The sequence below is a fragment of the Ascidia mentula genome, chromosome 8 (genome assembly GCF_947561715.1).
Source record: "Ascidia mentula chromosome 8, kaAscMent1.1, whole genome shotgun sequence".
In the NCBI taxonomy this organism is placed as follows: Eukaryota; Metazoa; Chordata; class Ascidiacea; order Phlebobranchia; family Ascidiidae; genus Ascidia; species Ascidia mentula.
Genome location: NC_138573.1, coordinates 18776113 through 18793296, shown reverse-complemented (window position 1 = coordinate 18793296; position 17184 = coordinate 18776113). Strand labels below are relative to the sequence as shown.

The window sequence follows — 17184 nt, the reverse complement described above, 5'->3', positions numbered from 1 at the left end:
ATTAAGTGTGATTGTTTTGGAATTAAGCGTTTTGCTGTTTACCAAGTTGTCTGATCACCGAGTTTTACGTGTGTTTATTGAATTGATATTAACTAACCTGGGCGAAGAGTTGGGCTTCGGAGGGGAGTTGCCTCTGTATGTCGATTGTCGTGAAAACAGGCTCCAAGTACAACCAGTTCCGTTGACATTTCATCCACTCATCCAGTGTACGGGAAAACAACATCAACCTACGTTCCCAGTCATCCACTTGACCCTGAAAAGTTTTAAAAACAAATGATGACTGATGACGTGGCTGTGACGTAATCGACAGGGGAGGGAATTTCCGACAGGTCAGGGGTGTTGCGGCGCACAGGAAACGTACAGTTACTTTTAATGCATATCTGCAATATATATTTTAAACCTTTATAGGAGAAACGTATCTTGATCCTTTGATGGTTGCTATGGTGATCTGGCTCTCCTCCAGCTGATTCCAGATCTCATCGGCGGTTGAGATGATCATGATGTTGTAAGCTCCGGTTGTGTGGGCAACCATTCTACAAAACGATTTGAAATGCTCCAATGCGATACAAAAGTTGTAGCAAACTAATCACATATTCTCCATATATGGGAGATTCCCTTCGAGAAGTCCACGAGATTTTATATCCTCGGTCAGTGAGTTTTACATATTTGAGGGAAAATTTCAAGCGTGTCGACATCCACATAATAATGTAGAACACAAAAGAGATGCAAATCGGAAGATTTCTTTGAGTAGAAACCGCATGTACACAGCCTTGATCACGCGGAAACTCAAATAAAGACTTAGAAACGGTAAACATACTTAAAGTCAGTGGTGTGCCAGAGTTGTATGAGTTTATTCAGCATCGACTGCAAGGTTGATTCGTTTGTTGCCCTCGTTGAAATTTCCATGATCATGTCTTTATGTTGGACCAACTGTGGAACAAAAAGTTTCAAATTTTTCACATGAAAACCGCATCCTCAACGGTCAACTATAAATTTACGCAGTCTGAAATTTAAACCTAAGTAAACTTGAATTTCAAAACAGACAAAGATATTGTAGCCAAAGACTTTGCTAATTAATGTCAACAGTCATACCCTCCATTTCAGTAAATCCCCCAACGTAAGAGTGGCGTCACGTGTCAAGGATCGACCAATAGCGTACTGGATTTCATCCCAATGTCTTTGCTTGAGACAAGTGTTACGTAAGGCGGCGATGAGGGGAAGTCCCTGTTTAAAATCCATCACCAACTGCTTGAGTCTGTAGCAACACAGTGGAAAACTTCGTGAAAGCAGTTTAAGGTAAACAGACGAACAATGGAACTTATTTTGTCGTAACTTCAAAAAGCAACTGTTAAAGGGGAAAGTTGTTTCGTGGCACATTGTAATTATAACAGGTAACTGCCGACCAATCAGGTTGAAACACGTAATGGGGAACAACGTAATATCTTACTTGGGAACGAGTTCGTTGCGGGGAAGTCCCTTCTCAAGCATGAAAACGGTCTGCATGAATCGTGAGACGTTCTCTTGCACATGATCAATGTTGAGTTTCACAAATTCGCTCACCTGATCATAAAAGTTGAACTTTTTTCAATACTAGATCTTTAAACCCCTTAAATTTTTGAGGTACATGGCAAAAACGAACGGTATCGGTAGTAACTACAGAAGTTAAACATTGGCATAAACAAGAACAACACTAGGCATGCAATAAACTAACAAGATTATGCATCAAATAATCGTACCGTCCACTCTGTGTGAAGTTTCACCCATTCATCGTTCGATTCCCACAACAGCTTACGTAGTGTGATGTCACGTTCCACTTCAGCGAGTTCGGCTTGGAGTTGGGCTGCACTTATACCACTACCTGATGCTTCCGCGATCAACGCTTCTCTGTAAAACGGGTCTGCTTAAAACGCACCCAAACCTACTACAACTTACACAGTATAAACCTACAACTTACACAGTATAAACTTTCTTCCCTTTGCTCGAACTGTACGATGAACCGAACCGATCCTGATAGTTTGCGTAACTCCTCGCTTTCGATGAAAGATGTTCCGCCTCTTCCGAGAGGACTTTGATGGTTTCCAGGACAACCACTGACAGAGATTCGCTGTTTAGGAGGTTGGGGGCTTGGACCTGCACATAAAGTACGCTATAACGTTAAGTTGTTGCACCAATAGGAACCGACTATATCTGGTGTGGACTGTCAATCATTCAAATAAGGACACGAAGACGCAAGGGTTGCGGGTTTAAATCTCATCGGAAGTGTGATATTTCGTAACCCAAACCGATAGGCTAGTTAAAAGTTACAATATTTGGTATCACCACCAGAACTTGCAGATTTCACTAACATCTAGCAATGATGGCTGTATGAAGACACTAACCTTATTCTTGAGATCGAAGAGTTGAATCCTGAGTTTGTGAATGTGGACGTCGAGATCTGTGCTGAAACGCATGATGTTGTCGTCCTTCTTCGCCTCGCAAAACAATATTGCGCTCTTCAGATGCTGGAAGGTTGGAACGAGTGTATGAAACACTGCCAACGCTTCAGGATCCATCCAAACTCCGTACTCCTTGATGATGGTGAAGAGTCTGCAAGCAGCGGTGAACAATTGAGGTGTAAATGATACAGGGTCAGGTTATTTCCAATAAACACGACGTAGTATCGTATACTGTGTGTCGAATAAATATACACCAGACACCAATGATATACAGTGCTATTCTTGATGCCAGGTATAGTAATTGTTCTTCTGGCACTTAAGTTACGAAAGAGTTTATTGAAACCAACGTTTCGTCAACCATCCGGCGAGACTTCCTCAGGGTAATGATAGAGTTACAAAAAGTTACCGAGCAAACCATGCAGTGACACGTAAGTTGTTGGGAATCGAAAAACAGAAATTTTAAAAACAAGCGTACGGTTTTTATCGTGTCCAAATGAAAGAAACAAATCAATAAACATCAAGTTTTGGATATTGATCTTGATATGATTAGGGTTAAACAAACTTAAAAATGCATAACCTGCTGGTGATTCTATATATTTTGTGAAGTTGAAACACCAATAGTGGCTGACAGCTCAGTTGGTGCATGAAGATGCCTTGTTAGGCGAAATATATTTTTCTTTTAAACAACAACTGAGCTGTCTGTACGATCATTGTTTTTTCAATCACACACATCCACAGCCTGCCACGATACCTGGGTTTCAACAGGCCCAGATCGGTTTAATACTTGGCAATACTTTTAAGAGCAGGTGCTAAATTTTATTCAAGCAATAGATAAGAGATTGGAGAAACCATCAACTAACTTCCCTTTTTGCTGGTTCATAGCAGGCAACAAACTCACAAAAAAGTGCTATCTTCGTTAAGTGATGGTAAATGAGAAGTTTAAAACGTAACAGATAAATTGAATTAAACCAACGACAAGAAACCTCGTAACGACGAAATATTCCTTGTCGAGTGCCGGCATCTCGGTGGTTGTTCTCGCTAGGAAAGTCAGATGCTCAACAAATTCCTCCACAGTCTCAGGTTTGCTGTCCAACCGCTTGCGGGCGCTACGGATCACCGAGAGAAGTTCCTCGTTGTGACGTGACGTAATAATCGGTAACCAACGATGCGTCGCGTCGATAACGACCTGCATTGTGACGAAAGAAATGATAGGTTAAATCCCACCTACGTATTTACAGATACTGAACGCCAAACTCCACATAACAACAATACAAGCAGAAGTTAGTAGACAACACTAATTATGAAATGTGCCGTATCAGTCTTATGTATAAAAATGAATTGTCGCGAAAGCTCGTGTACTTTATAATATATAAGTCAGTCTTCTCAAAGAGTGCCAAACCAGGATAATTGAGTTGTAGATATAAGACTAAAAAATTACTAAAACATGTAAAAAAAACATGTAAAAACAATTTAAATTGGCGTAGCCAGAGTTGGGGATACGGCCCCACGTAAATCAGTGGGTTTAAAATTCGCAAGTTTTGGTTTCTTTAAATATTCGACTTGTCCCAAGTTTTCGGGAGGGATGAAGAGGCATCGAATCAACCAACTCAAACCTGGGGGAAAGGGAGGGAAGATTTGCAGAAATCCTTCGCATCCACGTGAAACATCGCGACACGCTTGGATGATTTCATTCCTCTCATCTCCCGCGTCATCTCCGTGTGTCGGAAGAGGACGGATGCAAACTCATCCGGACCCCACTCCTGCTGCTGGATACTCCCGTCAACATCCACCAGGCGACTCTCATCCACCATCGAACAAAACCTGAGCAAATGGCTAAATTGTTGGGACATGATTTTGATGAAATTCCGACGCCAGTTATTTGTGGCTGGCGTCATTTTACGGTTACTCTGTCCAACAGCATGTTTACTGTTTTTAGGCGAAAACTAATTAGTTATATAAATGTCCCAAACAGCTTGTACATTCATCAAACAAAAGAGCATTTACTTTGGTTATTATGCAATTATCGAAGGAAGATGACAATGTTTGAGATGTAAATCTGTCAGTCCAATATCTATGTCATACTACAATATTCTATGACCTGTAACAATGGTTTTAATTAGGGTTGTACTGAAAATTGGGTTTGCAGAAATATTCGGCCGAAACCGAAACTTTTTTACTGTATGCAGTGCTGATACGCAAAGTTTAGTATGGATTAGAAATATTGTTCAAACTGTACGAATGTGTTCGTTCTATCTGTATATTGTTACAGAAACAATGAAAATCAACTTTAAGCATTTGGTTCAGGAGTCGAGGTTATTCTTTAAGTGCCAATAAAAGGCTGTATGATAGAAGTAGTTCCCATCCAGTGTATGTTTTGTTAAATTTATTACATTTAAAAAGATGAAATAAAATTCGTTTCGGTTTATTCGGCCGAATTTATTCGACAACTTTTGCCCGAATATTTGGTTTCTGCCGAATAAAATAATTGCTGTTTCGGTGCATCGATTAGTTTTAATGATCATTGTACGTTGGTGATAGATTCCAAAGACAAACTCTGGCATTTAAAAAATTCTGCACGTTTCAAAACATTCACCGCAATATTTTTTAATTTACTTTATTTTTGGGAAACCGTACTTTTTGTATTCCTTTGAATATTTGGAAGCTTCAGTGACGGCCAAATCCACGTTGTCCATAAGTCGGTTGACCTTGGAAGTGTACGCAGTGTCCTTAAGTAAGATTTCGGTGCTGTAAACCGTGCTCGCATCCGATTCGTCCTCTACGGATGAGAGCTGGATGTCGAAAGCAGGTGGTCGGACAAAATCGCTCAGCTCATCCGACGAGCTTACTGTGTTTATCTATAAAAAGACCCTTTTGAAAAAACGAACACTGATTCTAAATTCATCAAAATAAATCCACGGTTATAATATTCAGAAGTTCACAGCCATCAAGTTTGTTGTGAAACAGGAAGGTGACTGGGGCTCGTTTTGTGCAAGTTTGCGGGAAATATTTGAATGTGTTTCCATTAAAGCCAAGTAAAGCGAAGCATGGAAGACGTTGCAATAACTACGAAGTATCAACAGAACAACCGACCTCTGCCAGTATGGACTCGAACCCCTCAAGCATGGATTGGATCGCTGACATAAACTCTGGTTTGTTTGGGGACAGGGTCACCATAGAGGGTGCTTCGGCAAGACTCTGTTCACTATAACACAAATTATCCCGGGGTTAATCGTCAATATAGACATAGTGTAGATTCGTGCATCCAAACAGAGGAAACATCTGCCAGTACTGGAAGTTATGAATTCTATTGGGAAGCGAAATAATATTTAAACCTATCTTGTGCACTCAACAGGTTAATATGCGTGGTTTTCCTGTACAACTAAGTGCCAGTATTAAATTACAGAAATCAGAAATTAATTAATTTCGCAAAAAGCAAATTCGTCGTAGATTGTGAATGCAGAAACGTGTTGGTTTTGGCAACATGAAAACGTGTGAAAATATCTCAACATTTACCACAGATAAATTTTTGAAAAACAAACCAATGTAGTTTTTCGCACCTGACAATAGATTGCCTTCTGCTGGGCGCCTCAGATTCCATTTCGTCAGAATCAGAATCGAGTGAATTTACTGAAGGTTCGGAGTAAGTGACGTTTTTGCCGAATCTCACGACGCTTCCACGGCGGGCGGCTCTGATGAAAAATGAGACACGGATCAAATATTTATAAACTACGTTGCCAAAGTCCACGTGAGCTTAAGAAAATACAATTTTACAGCCTAGTTGTTTACCTAAACTTGTATCCAAACAGCAAAAAAAACATAAAACCAAGAATTAAGGACGGATTTTCCCATTAACATGTATCTACCCATTGGCATTTTATTGCGACCCAAACCTACTTTGAAATCCGTTTCCTGGTCGACATTGTGCTCGTGCTGCTAATCACACTTCGCATCTCCACGTCGTAAACTTCAAGCACCAACCTCACCTGAGGTAATCACACAAACTCGATAAACTGTGCAGTTTACATGGGATGTAAATAGGTTGCACTAAATCCTAAACACTGGGCTAGCTTCAGTGGCATAGCCAGTCCAAATTTCTGGTTGTGCTAAATGTTTTAAAAATTTAAGCGAGTTTTTTTCCAACTTCGCTCAGCAAAACAGAAACTTGTAGGAATGTTTTACATAAAATTATTTTGAAAAAAAAAACTAATTTACCAATCTTTAACAAGTCTGGCAAAAATATAAAAATATTTTTTTGTTCAAACAAGTTGCTTTGAACGGAATGTGACAACGAACACATGCAAGAAACAACTCACAATAAATACAGGAGGGGAAAATTCAACTTCCTGCTTCTGTTCCTTGCTTGAAGAATCTCCTGTGCCCTAAAAATAAATATATTCTGGGCTTCTTTTGAAAACGTATTTACAACTGCGATTAAAAAGAGGTGGAAATCGCCACTGCGATAGAAAGGGGATTGATTCCAAGATTCGATTACAAATAATTTACAACTTTGAATCTATTACCCAAGCGTGTTTACCAGTAAAACTGCCGCTTTATTCTCCGATACAAGCTTTGGGGCGGTCGTTTCTTTAATGTGGGAATAACCGTTCCTCTCGCTGTAGTGTGTTACTTCGTTGTACCTTGGATAGAGCTCAGTTGAAGTACAGACATTAAGGCTATAGTTAAAGTTTTATAATATTATTGTAATGCAGTGTAACAAAAAAACAATATCCAAATGATACACATGCACCTATCAGAAACTGTCTGGTTCATGAAAAATTTGCATCAGAAACTTAGCCCTCCATGTACTATCATCTGGATATTGTCTGGTTTTTTCATACTTTGTTCTAACGTACTGACTCGATAAGGCCAGCTGATAGGCAATTTTGACTTATTTATAATCTTGCGGACTATCTCATGCCAAAGTTGTTCGATCGCACTACTGTCAAAGGAAATACAGACGAATCACAGCAACACACAGGGGCGTGAGTTCGAACCCCATCGGGAGCACGATTGAATGGTCTTATTATCCGACTTGCCACGAAAAAGTGGTTGTGACGACACTGTGCCTTACTACAACCTGTTCACGACTAGTTTTTAATGCATGTTAAACTTCTCACAAATTTGATTCTCGCTCGTATTCGTCGAATTCCGTTTCTTCCATCACGCAGTCTCCGTCGCGATTCGAAACCGACAGAAAGGCGAGCGCGAAGTCGGTTGCCTTGGTAACGGCCCGTGTGATCATCTCATGAATGACGTTGTCGAGGAGGGAAATGAAGGATGAAAGGCGGGAGAGGGATTTCCGCCATTGTATGAGTTGGGTGTAGGTTGTGTCTGTTCCAAGAAATAAGTGTCCAAGTTGTCGATAAAAAATATATAACTGTAGAATGTTGACAAGTTGTGTGAGATAGGACTTTGTAATCGAAAATTTGTCTCAAGGCTTTGTATGGTTTAATATTACTTGATGTAGATTGTGTTATGAAATTGTTTGGAAGTCACAATAAACTGGAATGAACAGTGAAGAATATTATTGCAAATAAATTTTCAACATACTCACCTTTAACAGTTGATTTTGTGTGTTGGGAAAATTGTTTGCAACTCACATTTCCACGTCTAACCTCCTCAGTTATACCTTCCTCTTCAGCTACAGTCTAAAAAAAACAATCTCTGTTAAAAAGAAAACATCATATAAAGGATTTTAGTTTATTGGTAGGGTGTTGGTAAAGAACATCACTAAGTAAATTTATTTTGCCCACTTGGGACAAAAGTTGGTCAACCTATACTTGACCAAAATTTAAAGCCTTTTGCTTATGTCACTATCACATTAAAGTTTCTGGCTGCATAAACATTCTAGTTAAGCAACGAAGCAGAGACACTTACATCACAAACTTTCTTAGCTTGCATCACAACATAGTCGCGAAATTTCTGCAATATTTTTAAGGCGGTGTCTCTCTGTCTTTCCTGGTCTTTGCAGAAATCAAAAAGATCGTATGTTTTTCTGCATTGTATGAAAAAATGTGCCAACAAATTAAAATGCACTCATGCATAAGTAACTTGTACAAAAAGCAAAGAATCATTCATATCACACACATAAAATATACAGGGTGCAGATGAGATTAACACAAACTTTAAAATGTTACAAAATCTTTTCAGATTGATCCAATCACAGTTGTTATTATATTTGATTCTAATTGTGCATTTTATTACAAAGGAACACACAAATTACCTGGGATCATATTTAAGGAGGAGGACAGCATCTTCTCCTACTCCTAATCCATCTCTGCTCCCACACAAGTCCTCACATATCCTCTTCACGTGGAGGATGCAACTTTGCAGATGGACATCAACAATCAAAAGGGATTTTTCAACCTTTCCTCTGCAAATAAATGCAAAAATGTCAATGACTCCATCATTTTAGATCAAAAAGTTTCACACATTTATAAATTCTTGTTTAAATTACTTTTTAGAAAAAGATGCAACACAGGAACATACTTATATTACCATATTATTGCTAGTACTGCCCCAACATAGATTGTAGCCTTACCAAGTGTGTGCAAAAAACAAATGCAAAGAGTAAAATAGCAAAATATGCATTCTCGGAATAAACTGTGTTTAGACATATAGGCTTTTAACATTGTAATTTTAAATGTGCAGTTTTTTTCCTGTGTCACAGTTCTGTTAAAAAAATGTTGATTTCAGGGAGAAAAACATTAAAGTGTAAAATGAGTCACCTTGAAGAAGAAGTCTTGCAACCTCTCACAACATTTCTCCACACAATGAATTGTTTCCACATTCGAAACTTGACAAATACAGACAGGTTTGCCACCATATTGTAGAGACGCTGTTCATACAGCCACCAGATTACTGGGTAAATTTCTGAATCAGTGGTTTGTCCATGTTTCACACACTAAAAAATCACTTGTTTACTTTTCACATGGTAAGGACTGAGGAATGTCATTCACATGCATTTTATTTAGGAGTGGATGGAGTAATAACCAAAGCAACAGATTTTAGCAAGAAAATAAGAAAAAGTTGAGCAAAAAATCCACTGTTCACCAAACGGCAGTTGTTTTGTACTTTTATCAAGTTGTCAACAATTAACTTTACCTTGGTAATAGAACTTGCAGTGACAATAAAATAAACATCTTTCAATCTCGCAACATTGGCTGATACAACTTGAAGGTCGAAAGGATTGATTTGTGATTTGCTTTGAGGGCGTGGTATTGCATAAACAAACTCTCCAGTGTCTTTTTTAAGATCCAGGGACTCCTGCAAAATGTATTGGTTGCAGTACAACAAATATTCTAAAATATATGGATTTTCGTACTTGTTCATGTTATTTTTAGGGGGTTATTAATGTATATACACAAAACCTCTGTCAAACTTTAACTACAGTTACAAAGATACTCTGATGTAAAATAACTACTTTCCCATTCCTGTTAAACATAAGGATAGTAAAAGTTTGAAAGCTATGTAGCAAAAATTGCTCACCACGAAACAACATCTTGTTTTACAAAACGTAAAAAAACACTTACATTCACTGGGTTTTTGTGATTGGTGCTTTTCATGGCATGTCTTACCCCCGGCCCATGTCTGGGAAGCATTGTTCTCCAATTAAGAGCTTCTCGTAGTCGAACAATATGGTTTATTATATCCGGATCGCTTGGCTCTAAAGTGAAGGTGAATGTACAAAAAATGGATCTAACTATGTATAGCACTGGTGTGTACTGCATGGTTAATACATCTTTACCAATCTTATCTCCTAATTTTGCATACTGTTGCATAGAATAAGCAAAAATACATTGTAATGCCACTTGACTGTCAAACCTTTCAATGTGAAAAGCTTACTTCTGTTGTCGTAAATGCTGGTATGGGTTTTCAGTGAGGTTTTGCTTGTTACGGAATGCATTGATTTGGATTGTACGTCTTCCCAGACAACCTGGTCAACCTGGGAAATCTTTGAAGCATGGCTTGATTGAGATCTTATGCTTTCAGTGTCACTGTGGTGAGATGACAAAGAAATGGGACTGGTCTTTCCAATGATAATTGTTGTTGGTGGAACAGGTCTCGAACTGCAAATAAGCACAAGTCAAATTGCTAGAGATAACAGGAATACTGGTAAATTACCACAATAGGAAATTTTATCTCAAGAAAATTTTTATGTATGGATATTAGTATAATATTTTCAAACCACTGAATTTTTTATCTGTTCTAAGCAGATTTTTTCAGTGTTATGCGAAGAATGTTAAAGAAAAACAAAACAAAACTGAAAACTATAGGCTTAAAACCAATTAATGGAGTCAAAAGAACCTGTAAATCTTAACTCAATGGTCAGTTAATTTAAAGCTTGTCTGTCATGCCCAGACTGGCCACTACTTTAAAGCACTTACAACATATTCAACAAATATTGTGAAAGCAGTTGACCAATAATAAAATGATGATTTATAAGAAAGTTAAATGAAAACTTATGTAACAGCTAACTTACTAACTGCAAAATTATCAATAAAAAAGTTAATTGTATGCTAAAAGGCCATACCGTATATAACAAAGAACAACTCAATTGCTATTTTATATCTTGATACCTTTTAAGGCCGGGCAAAGGTGGTAGTTTATTCTGTTTGGTTCTTTCTTGAATTCTCTTAAGCTTTCGTTCGTGGTCTGCTTTAAAGTATGTCGTACGAAGGGTGGAACCCCCAAAGGGAAGTTTTTTATCCTCAGTTCCAAACTAAACAAAACCATCACAATTGGGTTCAAAATACTTGGAGTCAATTACTTTCAATATGAAAGCCAAAGCAAATATGCTATTATTCATTTTAAGTTAAGTAGACATGTCGAAAAAAATACAATTAATATACATATGGTTAAACACAGTACACATGGCATTGGTTGATGTTACTGACATGTTTTGTGTTACATTTAAAATAACATGGTGTTAAACATCATTATGTCTTAATGGAGGTTTTCCATAAATACACTACATATACCTTAATGCATAGATTTTGACATTGTAAGTTACTGACAAAGGTTTAATAGGTATTGGTAAAAAAAAGTATTATTTTGTTTATTTGTTGCTTTTTATGTATTGTTTTGTTTCTGTGTCCAACCTGGCACTAGTTTTTAAATAAAAACAAGCAATGAACTAACAGCATTTTTATTGAGTTGCAGATCGCTGTGACTTTTGGTCAGTTGTAGAACCGCCGAGTCTTCAGCAAAACTATACACCTGAGCACGCAGCTTCTAAAAAACAAGGTTTGCAGAATGCAAAAAATACAAAAAGGAAATTCATACCTTCTGTATTTCCTTGGCGTCTATTTCACTTGTTCGCTGCATATCTCCTGTCAATATTTAGCAAACATAGTAGACGGTTTTGTATCTAATGTATTGAATTTGCTGCAAGCTGCAGGGTTTGCTTCAAATATTAATATCTATCCCGCGTACCTTAACCATGGAAACATCTTAAGACCAACTGTAAGAATAGCGCCACAAGTGGACGAATAAAAATCGTAATCCAAGGTGACAGATTTTTTTCAGTTTTGTCGCAACTTCATTTTTTTTCCTGTTCGAGGTTAAACCAATCAAATACTTGAAAAGAACTGTTCTTTTGGCATAAGATTACGAGATTTTTAATACAACCAACAAGACCGGATGGTAGACGAAACGTCGGTAACAATAAAAGTCTCGTAACTTTATGTCAGAAGAACAGTTCTTTAAAATTACAATGCCTGGCAGCAAAAATAGCACAATTAAATACTTTTGCGCATTGAATAAGTAACAAATACGATTTATCATTTCTTTTCATAAAATACGGTTGATTCGCACCTTCCGATTGCAAAAAAATTTGCAAAAAAATATAATAGTGTTTAAGTGCACGTTCAGTTACGTGAAAATATGCGACAACGGTTTGAATGTTCGGAGAAGGTGTGATGATGACGCAATGTTTGATGGATTAACATGTAGTTTTTATTCGCATGGATAAGATTGGAGGTTGAACATTGAACGTTTCCCCGCGTGTAAACGGTGCAACCAAGCCAGCACGAAGCGATTGAGAGAACCTTTGAAGACAGGTATTGTTTTGCTGAATTATATCTTGGTAAAGTGTTTAGCGACTAATACTGTATTTGTACTCGGGAGAAATAAGATCATGGGGATCGCTTTTACACAATATTACACGTTGGTTTGGATCGGCCGCCAGCAAGTTGTTCTGTCAATTGAGCAAGTTCATTCAAGAGATATACCCGGCATCAGAATAACTCCAAAAGCTTTTTTGGACCGCTAACAAACAATGAATTGTGAATAGATTGTGCACGATTAAACATATGGGCAAATACGCCACGTGCCTCGGGGTCACTCATAGATTGATGCAACCTAAAGAAGTTTATTACGTTCGTTCAGGATTTTAATCTACTTATTTTGAGCATAATTTAGCCTAGTTTAATTTAACTTAGGGCCAACTAAACCTCTATCCACTACTGCTGTGGGGTAGGTATTTTTAACCAAATCATGCCGGACCTATGTTCGAAAAAATCTCCTACGGGGGGTGTTATCGTAAACAAAAAAAATCTCCTAACTACGGGGTGTTATCGTAAACACACAAAAAATCAGAACATGCATAGCCCAGAGATTTAGGCAGTTAATCGTTACTAGACCTCGAAATATTTTACGCGAGATGACTTTATTAACAGAAACTTGTATATTAAATATATGCATTTGCAAGTAATTCATAAAACATGCTATTTATTTCACAACCACATGCTGTTACAGCACAAATATTCTCGTTGCCAATGTAAATTCCTACGCCGTCGTATTTAATGGATTTTTTGTTGACGAACGTTTTTTACGACAAATTAAGTGACTTCGGTGGGTTGCCTTAGTATATTTCTATGTATCCGCGAATGGAACAATCACCATTAAGTTACAAAACAAAACACTACAATTAACGATAGAATATTTCAAGATTGATTTCCAATGCCGCGGCCGGACACACAAGGTCGAAGTTCGTTATCACTTCCGGGTGCAGAACACCAAGCTTTCCAATGCTTGTTTCCCGATACATGATTTCAGCACACCTAGATGCAAAGTACTTTGAAGATCTTAAACTCTTTTTTTATTTGGCACAAATCCTATTGCAAAGAGTGAGTTTTTACAAAACTAATATTTAGGACAAACTACGACTGCATAGACAATGATTATAGATACAATTGAAACTTTAACAAAGCCATGGATTATGTTCCTAAAACTAATATTGTTGAAAGAATCCAAACTAATCCAAACATGAAACTCCTGTTGCTGCCAGGCGTATTGCGATTTTAAATGTACTGGTCTTTGGCATAAAATATACGTGCTGTATTGTTACGTCTTTTCGTCTGCCATGCGGCGAGACATCATCAGGTATTGATACCGCAATTATGCCAGAAGAGCAGAATATTTTAACTGGAACATAACTAACAATGTCCCTTGTATTTCTGCCTTAAAGTTGAACATACCTGCCCGGAAAGTATGATGAATCACTTGCTGCCCTGATGTAGTAACCATCTGGCTTGTGGGAAGGATCATTTGTTGCACATTTTACCTCCAATATTTGCATAACTCTGTCCAGCAAACCATGGATCACCTGTATCATAAACATGGATTTACTTTTAAATAAAAAGTTTTAACATTAAGCTTTTGTCATTTGAAAGAAATTTGAAAGTTACATTTACAAGAAATTTATATGTTCCTATTTGAATTCAAACTGGCTTTAAAATACTACTGAGAGCATAAAGTAAAATGCCCCTTACTTTAATAGTTCATGAATGTCTATTTTTTAGTTATGTCTGAAAAGTTCAAGCGAATAGAAAGAATAAAATGCTGTAAACTTCTTTTATTTGCATCAGTTTATGAAACCGATTATTGACATGTGTTTAAATATCCCCTATTTTAAATCTTCCCTTTATAATTTTCACACTTAATGCCTACTTCAAAGCCTGGTGTTTTGTTGTAATGAACAGCAGCGAGTCTTCTTTGATTTCTTGCACCAGTTTCAGCCGATGAGTCACGCACAACTACCTCCTGTATCTCAAAGAGCTTCATAGGTAGGGGCATTTTGCGATTTGACGCAATTGTCTTTAACAATCCAGGCAGCAGTGACGTCCGAACCACCTCAACAATAAAATAAAGACTGTAACTTTTTGGGAGTTTTAGTTTGATTCTTTGATAAAAACTAAATTAACAAAATATGATTTTTAATTAGGACAAATACTTTTTTGTGTATTTCAACCAGTAATGGAATTACCACAATCATGATTTTTATCAGAAAAATCAACAAATAAAGCAAATTAACAGAAAGAAATATGGATTGATATAAATTTAAAAATATTTATTAAATTATTTGGCAAAAACTGATAAAACCAAACAATGTTTCTGTAGCATTATTCCCCTACGAATTGGAACAGTTACTTCTAATTCATGAACAAACCTGGAAGTCCAATGTTGCTGGGTTTGCTATTTTCACCACTGTCTTTTCCTGATCACTTTGTCTCATTTTCTTTCCAACGTCATCCATGGAACAAAGTGAAAAGGTGAGACCTTCGGTGAAACCCGCTGCTGCCAGCTCGACACGTAACCGCTCGGACACCTTCATTGACAGCTGCTGCCCTCCGATGGTCATTGAGCGTGGCAATGTGAATTCAATGTTGTTGTAACCATAAGCTATCGCACAATCTTCTATGATGTCACAAGCATGTATGACATCAGATCGTGTGGGAGGAATGGTGACCAAAATTTTTCCAGTATCTTTATTTACAACTTCCGATCTATTTGAAGAATTACGAGAAATATAAAAAAAGATAATTTTTTGAGTGATTTGATGTTCAATCACAAACATACTTTAAATACATCTTAGTGAGGAGATCGGCAATATCATCAGCTGGCAAGTCAATTCCGATCTTTTTGTTTAAGTCATCAGCTTGCACTGATTCTTGTCTGTGAGGATTAATATTTTTAACGCATTGAAATGCAGATTATTTTTCTGTTGTTTTTTAAGCTACATCAATACATGCATATGCACATATGATATTCTAACATTGTTACAGAACATTGTCATCTTGGTGGAACATTGAGCCATCTTGACACCAACCTGTACTTCAGCTCTGGTGTTTCCATTTTCGTTCCATCATGATATTCAACATCGACAGGTTCCACCGTGAACTGTTCTTTGCAATGAGTGGAGAACATTGTTACAATGGTGTCCAATGTCACTTTGACCTTTGTCAGATCAGTGGCAGTGATTTCAATAAACACATTTGTGGTTGAAAGCTTAATCTTCGAGTGATCCCCATTTATTATAGGGGGCATGGAAAGGACCACGTTATTTTTATCGTGGATGACCGGATACACCGGACTGTCTCGAATGATCGGTAAATAGAAGCGTAGGTGGGAATCTTTCGAATACATTTCCATCAGTTGGGGGGCCGTGAATTCCTTCTGCTGGTTCAATGCGGCAAACTTTATTTCCTCCGGTGGTTTTGCGTCGTAAATGAATGGACCCTCGATTGTGTCCAAATCATGGGTTCCGATTGAGACAAGGGACCTTTTGCGACCAATGTTTTGATGAAGTTTATCCTGAAAATATGGAGAAGTAGTAGTCCAACAACAAAACCTTGTTTTCAAAATGACAACATCAGGGTTCCCTCAAAAAGGCATAAAAAATGAATTTTGGAACATTTACTAAACTTATGCTGTGTACAAATACATATAAAAACAAAGGGTGAGCATGAAAAGAATATCTCGGAGTTAAATATGTCACTGAAAAATCTAAACAAAACTTTATCCCAACCTGTAAATCAATAAAGCTGTCATAGATTTCCTGAGTGAAAGTAATGTTGCGTAAAATAGCAGCAACACAAAAAGGTCGTATGAGTTTGGTTGGTTCTTTGACAATCATTTTTAATTTGTTTCCATCAGCCGGTTGTACGATACGGTAGTTTGGGGCTGGACATTTTCGCAAAAAGACGTTGAAGGCTTGAACCAAACCCTCCATGCACAGGAGATCATATCTGCACAAATAAAAATAAGGTTTTAAGTCATCAAATATATTATAAAACTATCAATAATGTTTGCAACACATGAAGTCATGTCTTACCATGATAACTCATTGCCCAAACAACTTAACCAGAAAAAAAAATTAAAATAAAAGTAAACGTTCACCTTAGTGATATAGAGTCACGATTAAGAAGTTATTGCGCTGAGGATTTTTTTTCGTGATTTAATGCATTAGCTGAGTGTTTTTGTGCAGATTGCCGATAAAATTGTAAACACAAAGTGGAGCCAATGATATGATTTCTTTAAGCTGCAGACACACCAAGCTGCATTCGATCTCACAGATGATGGTTTTCAAAAAAAAAAAAAAATAGTGTACAGGTCAAAACAATGTTCATCTGTCCACAGCTCACAGAAAAGTTGCAAAAACTGATACTTTGCAATCTGATATGGGAATATTTGATTCCAATGGAATTGCTAATTACCTATTTGCTGGAATGTCAATTTTATATATCACAGCATCAGAAGCATCTCCAGCCTTGCTTTCACCCTGCTCCTTTTCAATTTGCTCACGTTCTGAAGTTACTTCGTCGAGTTCAATTCCATACTCAAAGCAAAGTTCATCAAATTCTTCCTCTGTGTACGTTTTACCCAGTGCTTGATATAACGCATCACGATTCACACTTATTGTTGGCATGTTTATAAGCTTCAAAAAGTTACTAACCTACTTCAAAAA

At 37.4% G+C, this 17184-nt stretch overlaps 2 protein-coding genes across 2 annotated transcripts in view; both read right to left on the bottom strand.

Annotated features, from left to right (window-relative positions):
- The window catches only part of LOC145910229 (dynein axonemal heavy chain 6-like), a 42307-nt gene extending 30506 nt beyond the window's left edge, over positions 1-11801 (bottom strand). Inside the window, exons 1-27 of the mRNA XM_082997276.1 lie at positions 11721-11801; positions 11577-11669; positions 11015-11157; positions 10281-10504; positions 9968-10101; positions 9540-9701; positions 9164-9339; positions 8659-8808; positions 8313-8430; positions 7990-8083; positions 7553-7766; positions 6970-7072; positions 6749-6814; positions 6330-6418; positions 5993-6124; positions 5526-5637; positions 5070-5290; positions 4049-4256; positions 3419-3621; positions 2379-2586; positions 1955-2130; positions 1737-1884; positions 1448-1560; positions 1093-1255; positions 818-930; positions 401-533; positions 98-253 (exon numbers count right to left, since the gene is read on the bottom strand). Coding sequence (XP_082853402.1) covers positions 98-253; positions 401-533; positions 818-930; positions 1093-1255; positions 1448-1560; positions 1737-1884; positions 1955-2130; positions 2379-2586; positions 3419-3621; positions 4049-4256; positions 5070-5290; positions 5526-5637; positions 5993-6124; positions 6330-6418; positions 6749-6814; positions 6970-7072; positions 7553-7766; positions 7990-8083; positions 8313-8430; positions 8659-8808; positions 9164-9339; positions 9540-9701; positions 9968-10101; positions 10281-10504; positions 11015-11157; positions 11577-11669; positions 11721-11762 — 3894 coding nt within the window. The 5' untranslated portion in view covers positions 11763-11801. The remainder of the gene's footprint in view (positions 1-97; positions 254-400; positions 534-817; positions 931-1092; positions 1256-1447; positions 1561-1736; positions 1885-1954; positions 2131-2378; positions 2587-3418; positions 3622-4048; positions 4257-5069; positions 5291-5525; positions 5638-5992; positions 6125-6329; positions 6419-6748; positions 6815-6969; positions 7073-7552; positions 7767-7989; positions 8084-8312; positions 8431-8658; positions 8809-9163; positions 9340-9539; positions 9702-9967; positions 10102-10280; positions 10505-11014; positions 11158-11576; positions 11670-11720) is intronic.
- Positions 11802-13155: 1354 nt separating this feature from the next.
- LOC145910497 (phenylalanine--tRNA ligase beta subunit-like) lies at positions 13156-17172 on the bottom strand. Its single transcript, XM_082997637.1, has 8 exons — positions 16934-17172; positions 16246-16465; positions 15547-16031; positions 15297-15392; positions 14887-15223; positions 14388-14570; positions 13916-14043; positions 13156-13498 (listed from the first exon to the last, which is right to left on the bottom strand). Exons 1-8 carry the CDS (start codon positions 17143-17145, stop codon positions 13366-13368), a joined length of 1794 nt encoding a protein of 597 aa, XP_082853763.1. The 5' UTR covers positions 17146-17172; the 3' UTR covers positions 13156-13365.
- Positions 17173-17184: the final 12 nt, after the last annotated feature.